Source organism: Oncorhynchus gorbuscha, linkage group LG03 (assembly GCF_021184085.1).
Source record: "Oncorhynchus gorbuscha isolate QuinsamMale2020 ecotype Even-year linkage group LG03, OgorEven_v1.0, whole genome shotgun sequence".
NCBI classification, from domain to species: Eukaryota; Metazoa; Chordata; class Actinopteri; order Salmoniformes; family Salmonidae; genus Oncorhynchus; species Oncorhynchus gorbuscha.
In genome coordinates, this window is record NC_060175.1 from 23,783,156 (window position 1) to 23,799,613 (window position 16,458).

Genomic DNA, 16,458 nt, shown 5'->3' on the forward strand with positions numbered 1-16,458 from the left:
ATACAGAAATGGTTTGTTGAGATCAGTGTGGAAGAACTTGACTGGCCTGTAGAGAACCCGAGCCTCAACCCCTTCAAACACCTTTCGGATGATTTGGAAAGGAGATGATTGTGGACTTCAGGGAACAGCAGAGGGAGCACCCCCCTATCCCCATCGACGGGACAGTAGTGGAGAGGGTAGTAAGTTTTAAGTTCCTCGGCGTACACATCACGGACAAACTGAATTGGTCCACCCACACAGACAGCGTTGTGAAGAAGGCGCAGCAGCGCCTCTTCAACCTCAGGAGGCTGAAGAAATTTGGCTTGTCACCAAAAGCACTCACAAACTTCTAATGATGCACAATCGAGAGCATCCTGTAGCAGGGACCGAGAGCCTGAAAAACAGCTTCTATCTCAAGGCCATCAAACTGTTAAACAGCCACCACTAACATTGAGTGGCTGCTGCCAACATACTGACTCAACTCCAGCCACTTTAATAATGGAAATGGATGGAAAATGATGCAAGAAATGTATCACTAGCCACTTTAAACAATGCCACTTAATATAATGTTTACATACCCTACATTACTCATCTTATATGTTCATGTATATACTGTACTCTATATCATATACTGCATCTTTATGTAATACATGTATCACTAGCCACTTTAAACTATGCCACTTTGTTTACATACCCTACATTACTCATCTCATATGTATATACTGTACTCGATACCATCTACTGCATCTTGCCTATGCCGTTCTGTACCATCACTCATTCATATATCTTTATGTACATATGCTTTATCACTTTACACTTGTGAGTGTATAAGGTAGTAGTTGTGGAATTGTTAGGTTAGATTACTCGTTGGTTATTACTGCATTGTCAGAACTAGCAGCACAAGCATTTCGCTACACTTGCATTAACATCTGCTAACCATGTGTATGTGACAAATAAAATTTGATTTGAATGCTGACTGCGAGCCAGGTCTAATCACCCAACATCCGCGCCCGACCTCACTAATGCTTGCGGCTGAATGGAAGCATGTTCCCGCAGCAATGTTCCAACATCTCTTCCCAGAAAAGTGGAGGCTGTTATAGCCTGGGGACTCCATGTTAATGCCCATGATTTTGGAATGAGATTTTCAATGAGCAGGCGTCCACGTACCTTTGGTAACGTAGTGGACTTCAGCCTGTATCGTACAGTATCTGGGGGCATATTAAACAAGCATCTCAGAATATGAGTGCTGATCTAGGATCAGGTCTCCCCCGTCCATGTAATCTTATTCATTGTGATCTAAGAGGCATAACTGGTCCTAAAATCAGTTACCACTCTGAGAGGCCCCTGATAGTTAAGTTGCTGTGCGGTCAGGGGTCTCTACTCCTACAGAAAGAGACACACAGCATCACTTAACCCCCATAATTAACCCTTCACCCACTGGCTGAATGTCTCTGCTGCTCACACTGATTCAATCAGCCATGTCTTGTCAGAGTGGTTTAGCCCTGGGAATCTATTGTTTTGCACAACCCACAACCAGCAGGCTAACTCTGGCCCAATAGGGGTCAGCTATACGATGGCATAATCATGATGAACGCTCAGCAGGGTTGATGGTGGTGATACCATAGTGTGTGTGTGTGTGTCTGTGTGTGTATAGCGTCTCTTACCCTCGATGGGTGATGTCTTGAGCCTGCGGCAGAGCCCTTGCACGTCTCCGTAGGAGTCGGCTATCTTGGTGACGGCCTCTCCGCTCCTCAGCTCCATCAGGTCCCGGAGATCCATCACCGTGATGCCAAAGTCCCCTTCTTGGTTGCCATCGGCAACAGAGTTCCCCGGAGGGTGGTCCGCCGTGTTGTTGGCCATTTTGTTTTCGTTGTTCTTTGTTTTTCTCTCTTTACTCTATGACTGTCTCTCAGTGCCTCTACAGTCCCTCTAAGATCACTGTTGTAAACTAAGAACTGGTTAGTGGTGCTGAAACAGTTCAATAGTAAAACAAGGATGTCCAAGTCATCTAAGGGCTTCAACACCTAAGTCCTTGCTTTTTTTGCAGACAGGAATCGTGGGTAATGTAGAAGTAGTGTATGGGGTCAGAGGACGGGTTTCTGGACCCGGTTTAGTGCATTAGTTTCCACGTAACAGTGGAGACATGATCCGTTGACCACTTCTTCTGTTGCACAAAACTGCAGGAGATAGAGACAAGAAAACATTGCAAAAGTCATCAAATGAAATGACCATTGTTTTCAAATAAATGTGAGGAGACACTGATGAGGGCATCATTTAAGTAATTGAGGTTTGGTTTGGGGAATGACCTGTTAGAACAACGAGGTCACTGTTCTCTGTGGAGGGCAGGAAAGGAGAAAAAAAGAGGAGAAAACTAACAATAAAAGACAATACAAAAGCACAGATCTCAAGTCAGATAATAGCTGATTCTTGTAAAATAATGTGAGGACAGCCATGCTTTGCATTGACGTTAAACAAAGTCTAAGGACTCTCCCATGACACCCACGGCCCTTTTGTTTTGATTTTATTTGATTTAACAGGCTGTCAATCTATCCAACTGCCTGTCCCAAAGTTACCCTATATGGATAAAGATATCATGGGAATCACCATAGCAACCTGGTTCTAGGACAACATGATCCAGTGGTATAGATAAGTTATCAGTGGTGTGTAGCTGTAGAGAGAAGCTATAATAGGTGGTATTGCATGGGAGGTATTAGAGTCTAACATAGCAGATTTTAATACAGCACTGTGTCGGCAAGAGGACACTATGCTAATGTGAGATAGCGCTCTGGACTGCTCCTCTGGGCCTGTGTGCGTGTGTGTCCCAGTGTGTGTGTCCCTGTCACACATACTTGTTGTGTTTAGTGGGTCTCCATGACACACTAAATACCAGAAATGGAGGTCAGCCTTTGATGTGTGCTTATGTGATCAGAGCTGATGTGTCAGAGTGTGACTCTCCGGATTCACATTCTCGGTCACACAGGCTGGGAATACACACACACACACACACACACACACACACACACACACACACACACACACACACACACACACACACACACACACACACACACACACACACACACTACTACTACTGTATAATTATCCAGAAGCGTATATTTTATATAGGCAAGTGGTGTATGATTAGATTTTTATTTAGTCACATAGACAGGGTTGCAGATGTACACTACATGACCAAACGTATGTGGACACCTGCTTGTTGAACATCTCATTCCATGAATATAGAGTTGGTCCCCCTTTCTGGGAAAGCATTCCACTAGATGTTGGAACATTGCTGCGGGGACTTGCTTCAATCCAGCAGCAAGAGCATTAGTGAGGTCGAACACTGATGTTGGGCTATTAGGCCTGGTTCGAAGTCGGTGTTCCAATTCATCCCAAAGTATTTCGATGGGGTTGAGTTCAGGGCTCTGTGCAGGCCAGTCAAGTTCTTCCACACCAATCTCAAAATAACATTTCTGTATGGACTTCGCTTTGTGCACGGGGGAATTGTCATGCTGAAACAGGAAAAGTTATTCCCCAAACTGTTGCCACAAAGTTGGATGCACAGAATCGCGTACAATGTCATTGTATGCTGTAGCGTTAATATCACTCTTCACTGGGACTAAGGGGCCTAGCCCGAACCATGAAAAACAGTTCCAGACCATTATTCCTCCTCCACCAAAGTTTACAGTTGGCACTATGCATTGGGGCAGGTAGCGTTCTCCAGGCATCTGCCAAACCCAGATTTGTCCATCGGACTGGAGCGTGATTCATCACTCCAGAGAATGAGTTTCCACTGCTCCAGATTCCAATGGCGGCGAGCTTTACACCAGTCGACGCTTGGCATTGCGCATGGTGATGTGTGCGGCTGCTCGGCGATGGAAACCCATTTCATGAAGTTCTTGACGAGCAGATCTTGTGCTGACATTGCTTCCAGATGCAGTTTGGAACTCAGCAGTGAGTATTGCAACGCTACGCGCTTCAGTACCCGGCGATCCCGTTCTGTGAGCTTGTGTGGCCTACCACTTCGCGGCTGAGCCATTGTTGCTCCTAGATGTTTCCACTTCACAATAACAGCACTTACAGTTGACTGGGGCAGATCTAGAAGGGCAGAAATGTAATGACCTGACTTGTTGGAAAGGTGGCATCCCTATGACAGTGCCACGTTGAAAGTCACTGAGCTCTTCAGGACGGGCCATTCTACTGCCAAAGTTTGCCTATGGAGATTACATGACTGTCTGCTCAATTTTACAAACCTGTCAGCAACAGCAATTTAATGGGGTGTCCACATACCTTTGTATATATAATCTAGTTGCAGTGTACAGTGATGGTAGCCTAGCAGTGAAGAACGTTGGGCCAGTAACTGAAAGGCTGCTGGTTCGAATCTCATAGCCGACTAGGTGAAAAATTTGTCGATATGCCCTTATGAAATTGCTCTTGTAAGTTGCTCTGGATAAGAGTGTCTGCTAAATGACAAAACAAAATTACAATTTAAAACACTTAGATTGGATTAAAATCCTCTTGTCTGGAACATAGAACACCAGAGTTAGCACAATTACACTGATTTAACCTCTTCCTGACAACAACTGAGCCAGCGTAGCCAAGCCACCATGACTAGCTGACCTGGAAAAGTCTCCTCGGGCCTTTCACTGAACCAGCTGGCCAGAGAACAACCATCATGATAATTTACCTCTCCTCACTTAGAATGAACCAACCCCAATCTATGTACTGCTTACCACTCAAACTGAATGCCCAACACAGGAGGCTGCTGATGGGAGGACGTTTGGTAATAATGGCCAGAATGGAACCATGTGTTGATGTATGATACCGTTCCACCGATTCCACTCCAGCCTTTACTACGAGCCTGTCCTCCCTAATTAAGATTCCACTCCAGCCTTTACTTCGAGCCTGTCCTCCCTAATTAAGATTCCACTCCAGCCTTTACTACGAGCCTGTCCTCCCTAATTAAGATTCCACTCCAGCCTTTACTACGAGCCTGTCCTCCCTAATTAAGATTCCACTCCAGCCTTTACTACGAGCCTGTCCTCCCTAATTAAGATTCCACTCCAGCCTTTACTACGAGCCTGTCCTCCTTAATTAAGATGCCACCAACCTCATGTGATGCCCATCTATACTGCTCTCCAGTAATAATTATACAGTGTGTGTGTGTGTGTGTGTGTGTGTGTGTGTGTGTGTGTGTGTGTGTGTGTGTGTGTTGTGTGTGTGTGTGTGTGTGTGTGTGTGTGTGTGTGTGTGTGTGTGTGTGTGTGTGTGTTGTTTCCACAGAGGGGAAGCAACCTTGCCTCTAAAGTTTCCATGGAGGTATTGTCAGCAAAGGAATCGCTGATCTGGTATACAAATGTATTAGCCTGATGTAACTAGTGTGTGTGTGCGTGCGCGTGTGTGTAAATGTCACAGTGAGTAAATGCCACATGAGCATGCTCTGCACTGTTTCCAAACTAAATCTATTGACTTGGGAAATGTCAGCAGTCGCCTAGAGGCCACTAAATGGCTTCCCAATATTAGCAAAGGGTCCAAGCAGAGCTTTTAGACAGCATACAGTAAGTACACTACAATGTCCCCTAGTCACTGGCCCATCTCCATTTCTTCTATATGTTTCCATTTCTCTCTCTGTGTGTATTGATCTCACCCTCTCCCTCTGTACCCTTCACTCCATCCATCCATCCATCCATCCATCCATCCATCCCTCTTCCTCTCCACAGTACTTAGGTAATGTTGGCTTTAAAACGCAGTCTGAAAGACAGCTGTAAACATGACTTTTATCGACTCCTCTTGTTTCTCACTGTCACGTTGCTATAAACCACATGAAATATCCTTCATCCATCACCGGAGAGAACAACACCACCGCAGTGCGCTGACACATCTCTACGAGGAGAAGCAATGTTTATTGGTGTCGATGGACGAGGATCTAGCTGCTCATTAAGCCAAGCTAATCAACTGGCACGCTAATCTACCAATATAGTCATTTCATTAGTGAAATGAGCCTAAGCACCGGTGCATTTACTGACGGACTGTGTTCCTTTGTCAAACGTTCTGCAGTACTGTACGGTTGCTTTTTATGGAGCACTAGATTCCCTGAAGAACACTCATTGTTCTGGTAGTAACATGACCTGATTAAATATACATCCAAACTATAGCCTATGGCACAGCGATGGAAAAAAGAGGCGAAAGTAGAGAACATGGAGGGGGAGAGAGACAGAGACCGCGGGAGTGAGAGAGGCCCTAAACAGAGAGTACACTGTTGGCAGAATACCTGACCACTGTGACTGACCCAAAATTAAGGAAATCTTTGACTATGTACAGACTCAGTGAGCATAGCCTTGCTATTGAGAGATGCCACCGAAGGCAGACCTGGCTCTCAAGAGAAGACAGGCTATGTGCACACTGCCCAGAAAATGAGGTGGAAACTGAGCTGTACTTCCTAACCTCCTACCAAATGTATGACCATATTAGAGACATATTTTCCTCAGATTACACAGACCCACAAATAATTTGAAAACAAATCCAATTTTGATAACTCTCATATCTATTGGGTGAAATACCAGTGTGACATCACAGCAGCAAGATTTGTGACCTGTTGCCACTAGAAAAGGACAACCAGTAAAGAACAAACACCATTGTAAATATAACCTATATTTATGTTGATTTATTTTCCCTTTTGTATTTGAACTATTTTGCACATCATTACAACACTGTATATAGACATATTACATTTGAAATGTTGGACCTTTTGTGAGTGTACTGTACATGTATTGTTTATTTCACTTTTGTTTATCATCTATTTCACTTGCTTTGTAAACATATATGTTTTCCATGCCAATAAAGACCCTTAAATTGAAATGTAGGGAGAGAGAGAGCGGAAATCATACCTTAGTTTCTAGAAGTAGATGGATATGGGAGAGAGAGCAGATTATTGAATAGCCAGAGAACAGGCTGAGTGTGTCTATCTACTACTAACTAAGGAATTCCCTCTGAGCGAAGGAAGTGAGAGCAGTACAAATACAAGGCAGGTGGCCAACTAAATCCACTTCCTCATTCATACATACACACAACAGAGCAGAGGGCAGAAATACACTCCCTGCATGAGACAGAAAACACACTCCATGTTATACTGCAACACACACACACACACACACACACACACACACACACACACACACACACACACACACACACACACACACACACACACACACACACACACACACACACACACACACACACACACACACACACACACACACACACACACACACACACACCAGTGCCACACCCTGTGGTCCAAAGTCCTGTTGCTGAGTGTTAAAATAGCTGGGAGAGACACACTACATAGGGACAAGGCTACAAGGCCACACCAGTAAAAGCTCTCCTTTAGCACTTATACTGTACCTTCCCTGTGTTTTAAAGACATTCTGTTTTAACAACGTGGCTGGGTGTTTGATTAACTTCACACACCTCTCCTCCCTGCTCTGCTACTGGGCCTGTTGTCACTTAACTCACCACTCTTACACTGTAATTATCACTACATTCTAATCAGAATACGCTGCCAGACTACTGAAGAGCCCACTTTGACAACTAGAGGAAGAGTGGGAGGAAAGAGGGTGAGAGAGAGTGAGACAGAGAGAGAAGTAAAGAGACAGAGAGAGAGGGAGGGAGTGGTGAAAGTGAAAAAGAAGGATAGAAAAAGAGAGAGGGGGTGAAGGAGGAGGAATGATATGAATATAGAGAGGGAGAGGAGCTAGATGAGGCCCACAGCAGTGAGAGGGTCCATACAGTAAGTAGAAGGGAGGAGAGAACAGGGGGACAGAGGAGCAGTAGAAAACAGGTAGAGTAGATAGACAAAGGGTAGGTAGGGATGAGGTAAAACAAGAGGTAGATACAGTAAGTAGAAGGGAGGAGAGAACAGGGGGACAGAGGAGCAGTAGAAAACAGGTAGCGTAGATAGACATAAAGGGTAGGTAGGGATGAGGTAAAACAAGAGGTAGATACAGTAAGTAGAAAGAACGATAGAATGAGAGGAAGATAGGTAGAATAGAAAGGGAGGGAGTGCAGCAGGTAGACAGACTCAACAGGCAGAGAGGCCATAAGGCCATGTGACCACCTACACTAGGTACACAATCTGCTCTCTCCTTTCCTTATTCTCACTTTCTCCCCCTCTCTTTTTCTCACTTGCTCCTCTCCCTTTACCCTGCTTTCTCGCCCTCTTTTTCTCCCCCATCTTATACAACTAGGCCTAGGCTACCTGGCCTGCGCGCAAATGTAGGCTTATAAATGTGCCCATTTGGGGATCTGATGCTATTTTTGATTGTCTTCACTAAACATCACCGTGGAGCTTCTCAAAGTCGTTTTTTCTTCACTTCACTTCAAACAGTAAACAACGTCTGTTTTTACATCCATTGAGAATGACAATAGTTTCTCAACATAACCTATTTGAAAAATCAAATAGACTGCGCAAATAGCCTACAGCTGTGTCTGTCTGTCGCTCACTGGCACAGGAAACTCTAAGGTACCAGAATATTTTAAACAATATTGCAAGTTTGCTAGCATGAGCTTCAGGCCAGACCAAGTTTAATACTTGATAACATTTTTCAAGTTCCTTGCAGAGAGGCCATGCATAGCCAATGTGATTTATAGGATATTACCATTTTTATCAGGATATTTTCTACCTGCTGGCAGCAATGTTGTTATTTGTTGGCTTTAGGTAGGCTATTTTTACATATTGGCACTAGAAGTTACTTTTAGATTTGGATCATTTTCATTTAGATATCATTTGGATTAACCACATCAAATAGATGTTGAAATTTGAAGACTTTTATAACTGAAGTGAAACGGGTTTCACGAAAACGTTCATATGAAAATCAATCATCAGCAAGCAGATCAGTAGAACTGGTAGGATAACTTGGCACTCCAAATGGTAAAAGTTGCTGACCGCTGTGTTAAGAATATACACTGGTTCTTCCTCTAAAAGTTGCAGTGTACTGCTGCACAGCTTGCAGGGTGCTGCAGAATTCTATGGCACGTTATTTAAATGTCAGCAATTGTTGCCAGAATGACGTAATTTACCACAATATACCATCATCTACCACAAACAATCGCGGCATAAGGTATAAACTTTTAAAGGAAGAACTTAGTTTTTAATAATGGCTGTGCTGAAAACGTAAGACAAGCTCAGTAGCCTACATAGAGTACATTCAGAAAGTATTGTACATTACAGGACCAAGTATGGAAAACCCTGGGTTAGACATCTGTTCCTATGACAATATATGTGTCCCAAATGGCACCCTATGCTGTATATAGTGCACTACTTTTGACCAGAGCCCTATGGGCATCTAGTCCAAAAAAGTACACTGTAAAGGAATAGAATACCATTTGGGATGCAGACTACTGATTCATAGATGAACTTTGTCATTCTGGACCGAGCACTGTGCTTTTTATCTGATTACTATCGCCCAGCGGAAGAAATTCATGGCCACTGTGCCCCGGGCGAGATTTCTGTGTGTGTGTGTGTGTGTGTGTGTGTGTGTGTGTGTGTGTGTGTGTGTGTGTGTGTGTGTGTGTGTGTGTGTGTGTGTGTGTGTGTGTGTGTGTGTGTGTGTGTGTGTGTGTGTGTGTGTGTGTGTGTGTGTAAACTATGTCTGCACCAGCACCAAATAGGCTTACGGCTATTAGAGCTAAAAGCTATTAAATTACCCAAAGTATGCGCACGCACGCGGACACACACACACACACACATACACACACTGCATTACTACAGTACATCACAGGAGGTTGGTGGCACCTTAATTGGGGATGACAGGCTTGTGGTAATATCTGGAGCAGAATTTATGGAATGTTATTAAAAACAAAAAACACATGGTTTCCATTTGCTTCGTTCCAGACATTATTATGAGCAGTCCTCCCCTCAGCAGCCTCCTGTGCTGTACATATAAATAACATAGAATAAGCAGTGTGTTAAGTGAAAGTCAAGTGTATATAAGGTTAGTGACTCCCCAGTTACACACTGCTACTCCCATTTCACTATTCTCTCATTTTACTTTCTCTGGTTTTAGGCCTCTTCAATACAAAGTGTTGTGGAGAGTTTTGTTGGCAGTGAACCAAGCAGCAGCCGCACCAAGTAAACAAGGTAAATCCATTCTATATTCACACTGACCTTCTATTCTAGCCATCCCCAGGACAACAGAGGACATTGACAGGACATAGCTGCCTGGTTATATGGTGGTAACGCTTGACAGAACAGAGCTGCCTGGTTATATGGTGGTAACGCTTGATTTCAGGCATCATAATGTGTCATAACCCCTGGCGTAGAGATATTACAATGAGCTATCACACTCTGAACATGTAGAGGTACTAAACATTGATTTCAGGCATCATAATGTGTCATAACCCCTGGCGTAGAGATATTACAATGAGCTATCACACTCTGAACATGTAGAGGTACTAAACATTTCCGAGTTTAAAAAAAGCTCACATCTCATTGATAAAAAAACGTTAAAAGGTTCAAAAAGCAGGATAAAAAAAAGAATCTAAATGTTCACTGGGTCCGTATAGAATAGACAGTGGCAAGTCAAATTCAAGGATTTTAAAGTTCTTCTTCCAGCACTAATATTTATTTTCAAGGACCATCAATTTGTAATAGTTCCTATTATGCAATTGCTTCTAGTCGCCACCAGAAGGCAGTATATCGCCACAACCAAATACCTGGACATCTGAATCAAATCAAATTTTATTTGTCACATACACATGGTTAGCAGATGTTAATGCGAGTGTAGCGAAATGCTTGTGCTTCTAGTTCTGACAATGCAGTAATAACCAACAAGTAATCTGGCTAACAATTCCAAAACTACTCCCTTATACACACAAGTGTAAGGGGATAAATAATATGTACATAAAGATATATGAATGAGTGATGGTACAGAGCGGCATAGGCAAGATGCAGTAGATGGTATTGAGTACAGTATATACATATGAGATGAGTATGTAAACAAAGTGGCATAGTTAAAGTGGCTAGTGATACATGTATTACATAAAGATGCAGTAGATGATAGAGTACAGTATATACGTATACATATGAGATGAATAATGTAGGGTATGTAAACATTATATTAGGTAGCATTGTTTAAAGTGGCTAGTGATATATTTTACATAATTTCCCATCAATTCCCATTATTAAAGTGGCTGGAGTTGAGTCAGTGTGTTGGCAGCAGCCACTCAATGTTAGTGGTGGCTGTTTAACAGTCTGATGGCCTTGATAGAAGCTGTTTTTCAGTCTCTCGGTCCCAGCTTTGATGCACCTGTACTGACCTCGCCTTCTGGATGATAGCGGGGTGAACAGGCAGTGGTTCGGGTGGTTGATGTCCTTGATGATCTTTATGTCCTTCCTGTGACATCGGGTGGTGTAGGTGTCCTGGAGGGCCCCCGGTGATGCGTTGTGCAGACCTCACTACCCTCTGGAGAGCCTTACGGTTGTGGGCGGAGCAGTTGCTGTACCAGGCGGTGATACAGCCCGACAGGATGCTCTCGATTGTGCATCTGTAGAAGTTTGTGAGTGCTTTTGGTGACAAGCCAAATTTATTCAGCCTCCTGAGGTTGAAGAGGCGCTGCTGCGCCTTCTTCACGATGCTGTCTGTGTGGGTGGACCAATTCAGTTTGTCTGTGATGTGTACGCCGAGGAACTTAAAACGTGCTACCCTCTCCACTACTGTTCCATCGATGTTGATATGGGGGGTGTTCCCTCTGCTGTTTCCTGAAGTCCACAATCATCTCCTTAGTTTTGTTGACGTTGAGTGCGAGGTTATTTTCCTGACACCACACTCGAAGGGCCCTCACCTCCTCCTTGTAGGCTGTCTCGTCGTTGTTGGTAATCAAGCCTACCACTGTTGTGTCGTCCGCAAACTTGATGATTGAGTTGGAAGCGTGCGTGGCCACGCAGTCGTGGGTGAACAGGGAGTACAGGAGAGGGCTGAGAACGCACCCTTTTGGGGCCCCAGTGTTGAGGATCAGCGAGATGTTGTTGCTTACCCTCACCACCTGGGGGCGGCCCGTCAGGAAGTCCAGTAACCGGTTGCACAGGGTTGAGACCCCGCCCTGTGCATTTAGCACTATGGTGTTAAATGCTGATCTGTAGTCGATGAACAGCATTCTCACATCGGTATTCCTCTTGTCCAGATGGGTTAGGGCAGTGTGCAGTGTGGTTGAGATTGCATCGTCTGTGGACCTATTTGGGCGGTAAGCAAATTGGAGTGGGTCTAGGGTGTCAGGTAGGGTGGAGGTGATATGGTCCTTGACTAGTCTCTCAAAGCACTTCATGATGACGGAAGTGAGTGCTACGGGGCGGTAGTCGTTTAGCTCAGTTACCTTACCTTTCTTGGGAACAGGAACAATGGTGGCCCTCTTGAAGCATGTGGGAACAACAGACTGGGATAGGGATTGATTGAATATGTCCGTAAACACACCAGCCAGCTGGTCTGCGCATGCTCTGAGGGCGCGGCTGGGGATGCCGTCTGGGCCTGCAGCCTTGCGAGGGTTGACACGTTTAAATGTTTTCCTCATGTCGGCTGCAGTGAAGGAGAGTCTGCATGTTTTGGTTGCGGGCCGTGCCAGTGGCACTGTATTGTCCTCAAAGCGGGCAAAAAAGTTATTTAGTCTGCCTGGGAGCAAGACATCCTTGTCCGTGACGGGGCTGGTTTTCTTTTTGTAGTCCGTGATTGACTGTAGACCCTGCCACATACCTCGTGTCTGAGCCGTTGAATTGAGATTCTACTTTGTCTCTATACTCTTAGACGCTTAGCTTGTTTGATTGCCTTGCGGAGGGAATAGCTACACTGTTTGTATTCGGTCATGTTTCCGGTCACCTTGCCCTGATTAAAAGCAGTGGTTCGCGCTTTTAGTTTCACGCGAATGCTGCCATCAATCTACGGTTTCTGGTTTGGGAATGTTTTAATCGTTGCTATGGGAACGACATCTTTAATGCACGTTCTAATGAACTCGCTCACCGAATCAGCGTATTCGTCAATGTTGTTGTTTGATGCAATACGAAACATATCCCAGTCCACGTGATGGAAGCAGTCTTGGTGTGTGGAATCAGATTGGTCGGACCAGCGTTGAACAGACCTCAGCACGGGAGCTTCTAGTTTTAGTTTCTGTCTGTAGGCAGGGATCAACAAAATGGAGTCTTGGTCAGCTTTTCCGAAAGGAGAAATATCAGTGACAATTTACTAGTTGTACACTCATTCTCCGAGAGTCAGGTTTTTTGTTGTTTGGGAGATGTCTGTTGACACAGCAGGAGTCGAGGGATGTTTTTTTTTTTTATTCAGCGGCATTCGCTCTGCCACTTGCCACTATAGGTCTGGGCTGAGGTAGTTTGTTTCACCTCTCGGCCTGTCGTTGGCGAAGTTTCCCTTTGGACAGAGTGGTGTATGAATGCGCTGCTAAAAAGGCAAATCCAGGGTAGCAGGCGAACATAACGAGCATACAAGAATCACTCATGAGAACGCAATAAGTGAGTAAATGATCATTAACAAAATAAAAAAGGTGAGTAAACGCTATTTTACAAATAAAAAGGTTCGTAAACAGCGTTTACCCACCGCTACATCCCTGGTTGGGTCTGGCAAAACCCATTCATAAACATCAATATCCTGCCAGGATTAAATCTACATTTGCCCAGCATTTTAGCCAGCGATGGGACGTTTGGCTCTAATCAGTCAGTTCTGTACTTGCATTGCTGAGTGCCAGTGTGGATGGAATGAGCAAGCTCGCCTGGCAACCAGAGTGCGGAACACGTGAGGAGATTCAACTCTGTAGTATACCTGAAAATTACATTTGGAAGACCAATACATGTTTCTAATGTTTTTCAAATTAACATATTTGATCATTTTCTGGTCTCCTCTCATTTTAATTCAAGTACTCTTCAAATACCAACTTGAGAAAATGTCAGCTTTTCAAGGTATTCCAGTACATTTCAGAGTCAGCTTTTCAAGGTATTCCAGTACATTTCAGAGTCAGCTTTTCAAGGTATTCCAGTACATTTCAGAGTTCCAACTTCAAGCACCTTGTGAGAACCCTGTGCCCAGTGTTTTTGACCTACTTTACCACCATTAGTAAAAGAAAAAACAAATATAATGCTATGAACTGACAACATACTACAGATAACAGCAGACTATCACTGCTTGAATCTAGAACCAGTCTATGAAACAAACTAAAGCATCCTAATAATTTTTACATTTGAATAATTTAGCAGACGCTCTTATCCAGAGTGACTTAGAGGTGCAATTAGGGTTAAGTACTTTGCTCAAGAGCACAGACAGATTTTGTTACCTAGTTGGCTCGGGGATTTGACCAGTGACCTTTTGTTTACTGGCCCAACGCTCTTAACCGCTAGCAGAACCCTTATGTCAGATAGAAAACAAAACAGAGAAAAGAGAAGAGAGAGAGAAAAGAGGAGTGCAGCAACACTAGTAACCTGTCAGCAGCTCTCAGGAGTAACACAGAGTTAGTAACCTGACAGCAGCTCTCAGGAGTAACACAGAGTTAGTAACCTGTCAGCAGCTCTCAGGAGTAACACAGAGTTAGTAACCTGTCAGCAGCTCTCAGGAGTAACACAGAGTTAGTAACCTGTCAGCAGCTCTCAGGAGTAACACAGAGTTAGTAACCTGTCAGCAGCTCTCAGGAGTAACACAGAGTTAGTAACCTGTCAGCAGCTCTCAGGAGTAACACAGAGTTAGTAACCTGTCAGCAGCTCTCAGGAGTAACACAGAGTTAGTAACCTGTCAGCAGCTCTCAGGAGTAACACAGAGTTAGTAACCTGACAGCAGCTCTCAGGAGTAACACAGAGTTAGTAACCTGTCAGCAGCTCTCAGGAGTAACACAGAGTTAGTAACCTGTCAGCAGCTCTCAGGAGTAACAAAGAGTTAGTAACCTGTCAGCAGCTCTCAGGAGTAACACAGAGTTAGTAACCTGACAGCAGCTCTCAGGAGTAACACAGAGTTAGTAACCTGTCAGCAGCTCTCAGGAGTAACACAGAGTTAGTAACCTGACAGCAGCTCTCAGGAGTAACACAGAGTTAGTAACCTGACAGCAGCTCTCAGGAGTAACACAGAGTTAGTAACCTGTCAGCAGCTCTCAGGAATAACACAGAGTTAGTAACCTGACAGCAGCTCTCAGGAGTAACACAGAGTTATTAACCTGACAGCAGCTCTCAGGAGTAACACAGAGTTAGTAACTGTTGCTGGGTCGGTGATGGAGAGAGGGTTTTCTTTTTTTAAAGCCTTTAGAGTCAGTGCATCAGCGAGAGAGGGAGGGGTGGAAAGAGGGAGGAACGGTCGATAACTCCTAACCAGCTCCCTATCGCCTCTCTTTCTCCCCCTCCTTTCCTTCACTCCTCTTCCCTCTTCTACTCCACCCGCTCTGCTACATCTCCTCCTCCACATATCCTGATCTCAGCTACTGCTCAATAATGACAAGCTGAGATATCATTCATCCACAACCCACCACACGCACACGCGCACACACACACCCCTTCTGTCCACCCATCAGCAGTCAGGGTATTAGACGGGGGTGAACAGAAGACAAACACTGGTAAATTCAAAGAGGGAGAGAGAGCAGGCAGATGTGTGACCTGTTGCCAAGAAAAAGGCAACCTGTGAAAAACAAACACTATTGTATATACCACCCATATTTATGTTGATTTATTTTCCCTTTTCTACATTAAATATTTGCACATCGTTACAACACTGTATATCGCCATTCTAATGACATTTGAAAAGTATATTCCTTTGGAACTTTTGTGAGTAATGTTTACTGTTCATTTTTTACAGTTTATTTCACTTTTGTTTATTATCTATTTGACTTGCTTTTGGCAATGTAGAAATAGGTTCCCCATGCTAATAAAGCACCTTAAATTTAAATGAGAGGAAAGGAGAGGTTAAAAGCTCAAAAGAGAAGCAAGAGCTGGGTTTGTATTCTAATGATGTGGAAAATGGAGCTCAGAGATGGAGAGAAGAGAGGGATGAGAGAAGGGGGAACGAGAATGAGAGGAGATTAGAAGGCTCCTCCTCACACCTCCCTGTCCCCTTTCCCTCTCTCTCATTCCTCCCTCTTTCCTCCGTGCCTCTCCACTCTCTCCCTGCCTCTGCAGACACACCTGTCTTGCATACTAAAGCAGTGACTGCGCAGCCTTCCCCTAGAAACGCTTGATACTGTAGTCTCTCCCTCTCTCTCAAAACACTCAGACACAACCCAATAGCAACCCCCCACTCCGACACACAGACACAACTCTCACACACAAACACTGCACCAAACCCCCTCCCACTAAGCAAAAGTGTCTGTGGCCACACCCTAGACAGTGACTTTTCCAGCAGCAGACCAATCAGCCTTCCAGTTCCAGCACCTCATGGCATAGCTGGCTGTTCCCTTACAACCCCCCAAACTATTAATGACTGATCCCTCCCATGGGAGCTGAGCCAG

The 16,458-nt window shown here is 44.4% G+C and overlaps 1 protein-coding gene across 7 annotated transcripts in view; it reads right to left on the reverse strand.

Annotated features, from left to right (window-relative positions):
• Positions 1–16,458, reverse strand: part of LOC124028940 (plasma membrane calcium-transporting ATPase 1-like) — a 176,117-nt gene that overhangs the window by 129,925 nt on the left and 29,734 nt on the right. For 6 of the 7 annotated variants that reach the window (XM_046340867.1, XM_046340855.1, XM_046340835.1 and 3 more), the window contains exon 2: positions 1,644–2,156. In XM_046340867.1, coding sequence (XP_046196823.1) covers positions 1,644–1,839 — 196 coding nt within the window. In that variant the 5' untranslated portion in view covers positions 1,840–2,156. Of the gene's footprint in view, positions 1–1,643; positions 2,157–6,866; positions 6,968–16,458 lie in introns of those variants that run through there. The other variant, XM_046340843.1, reaches the window with a different exon arrangement.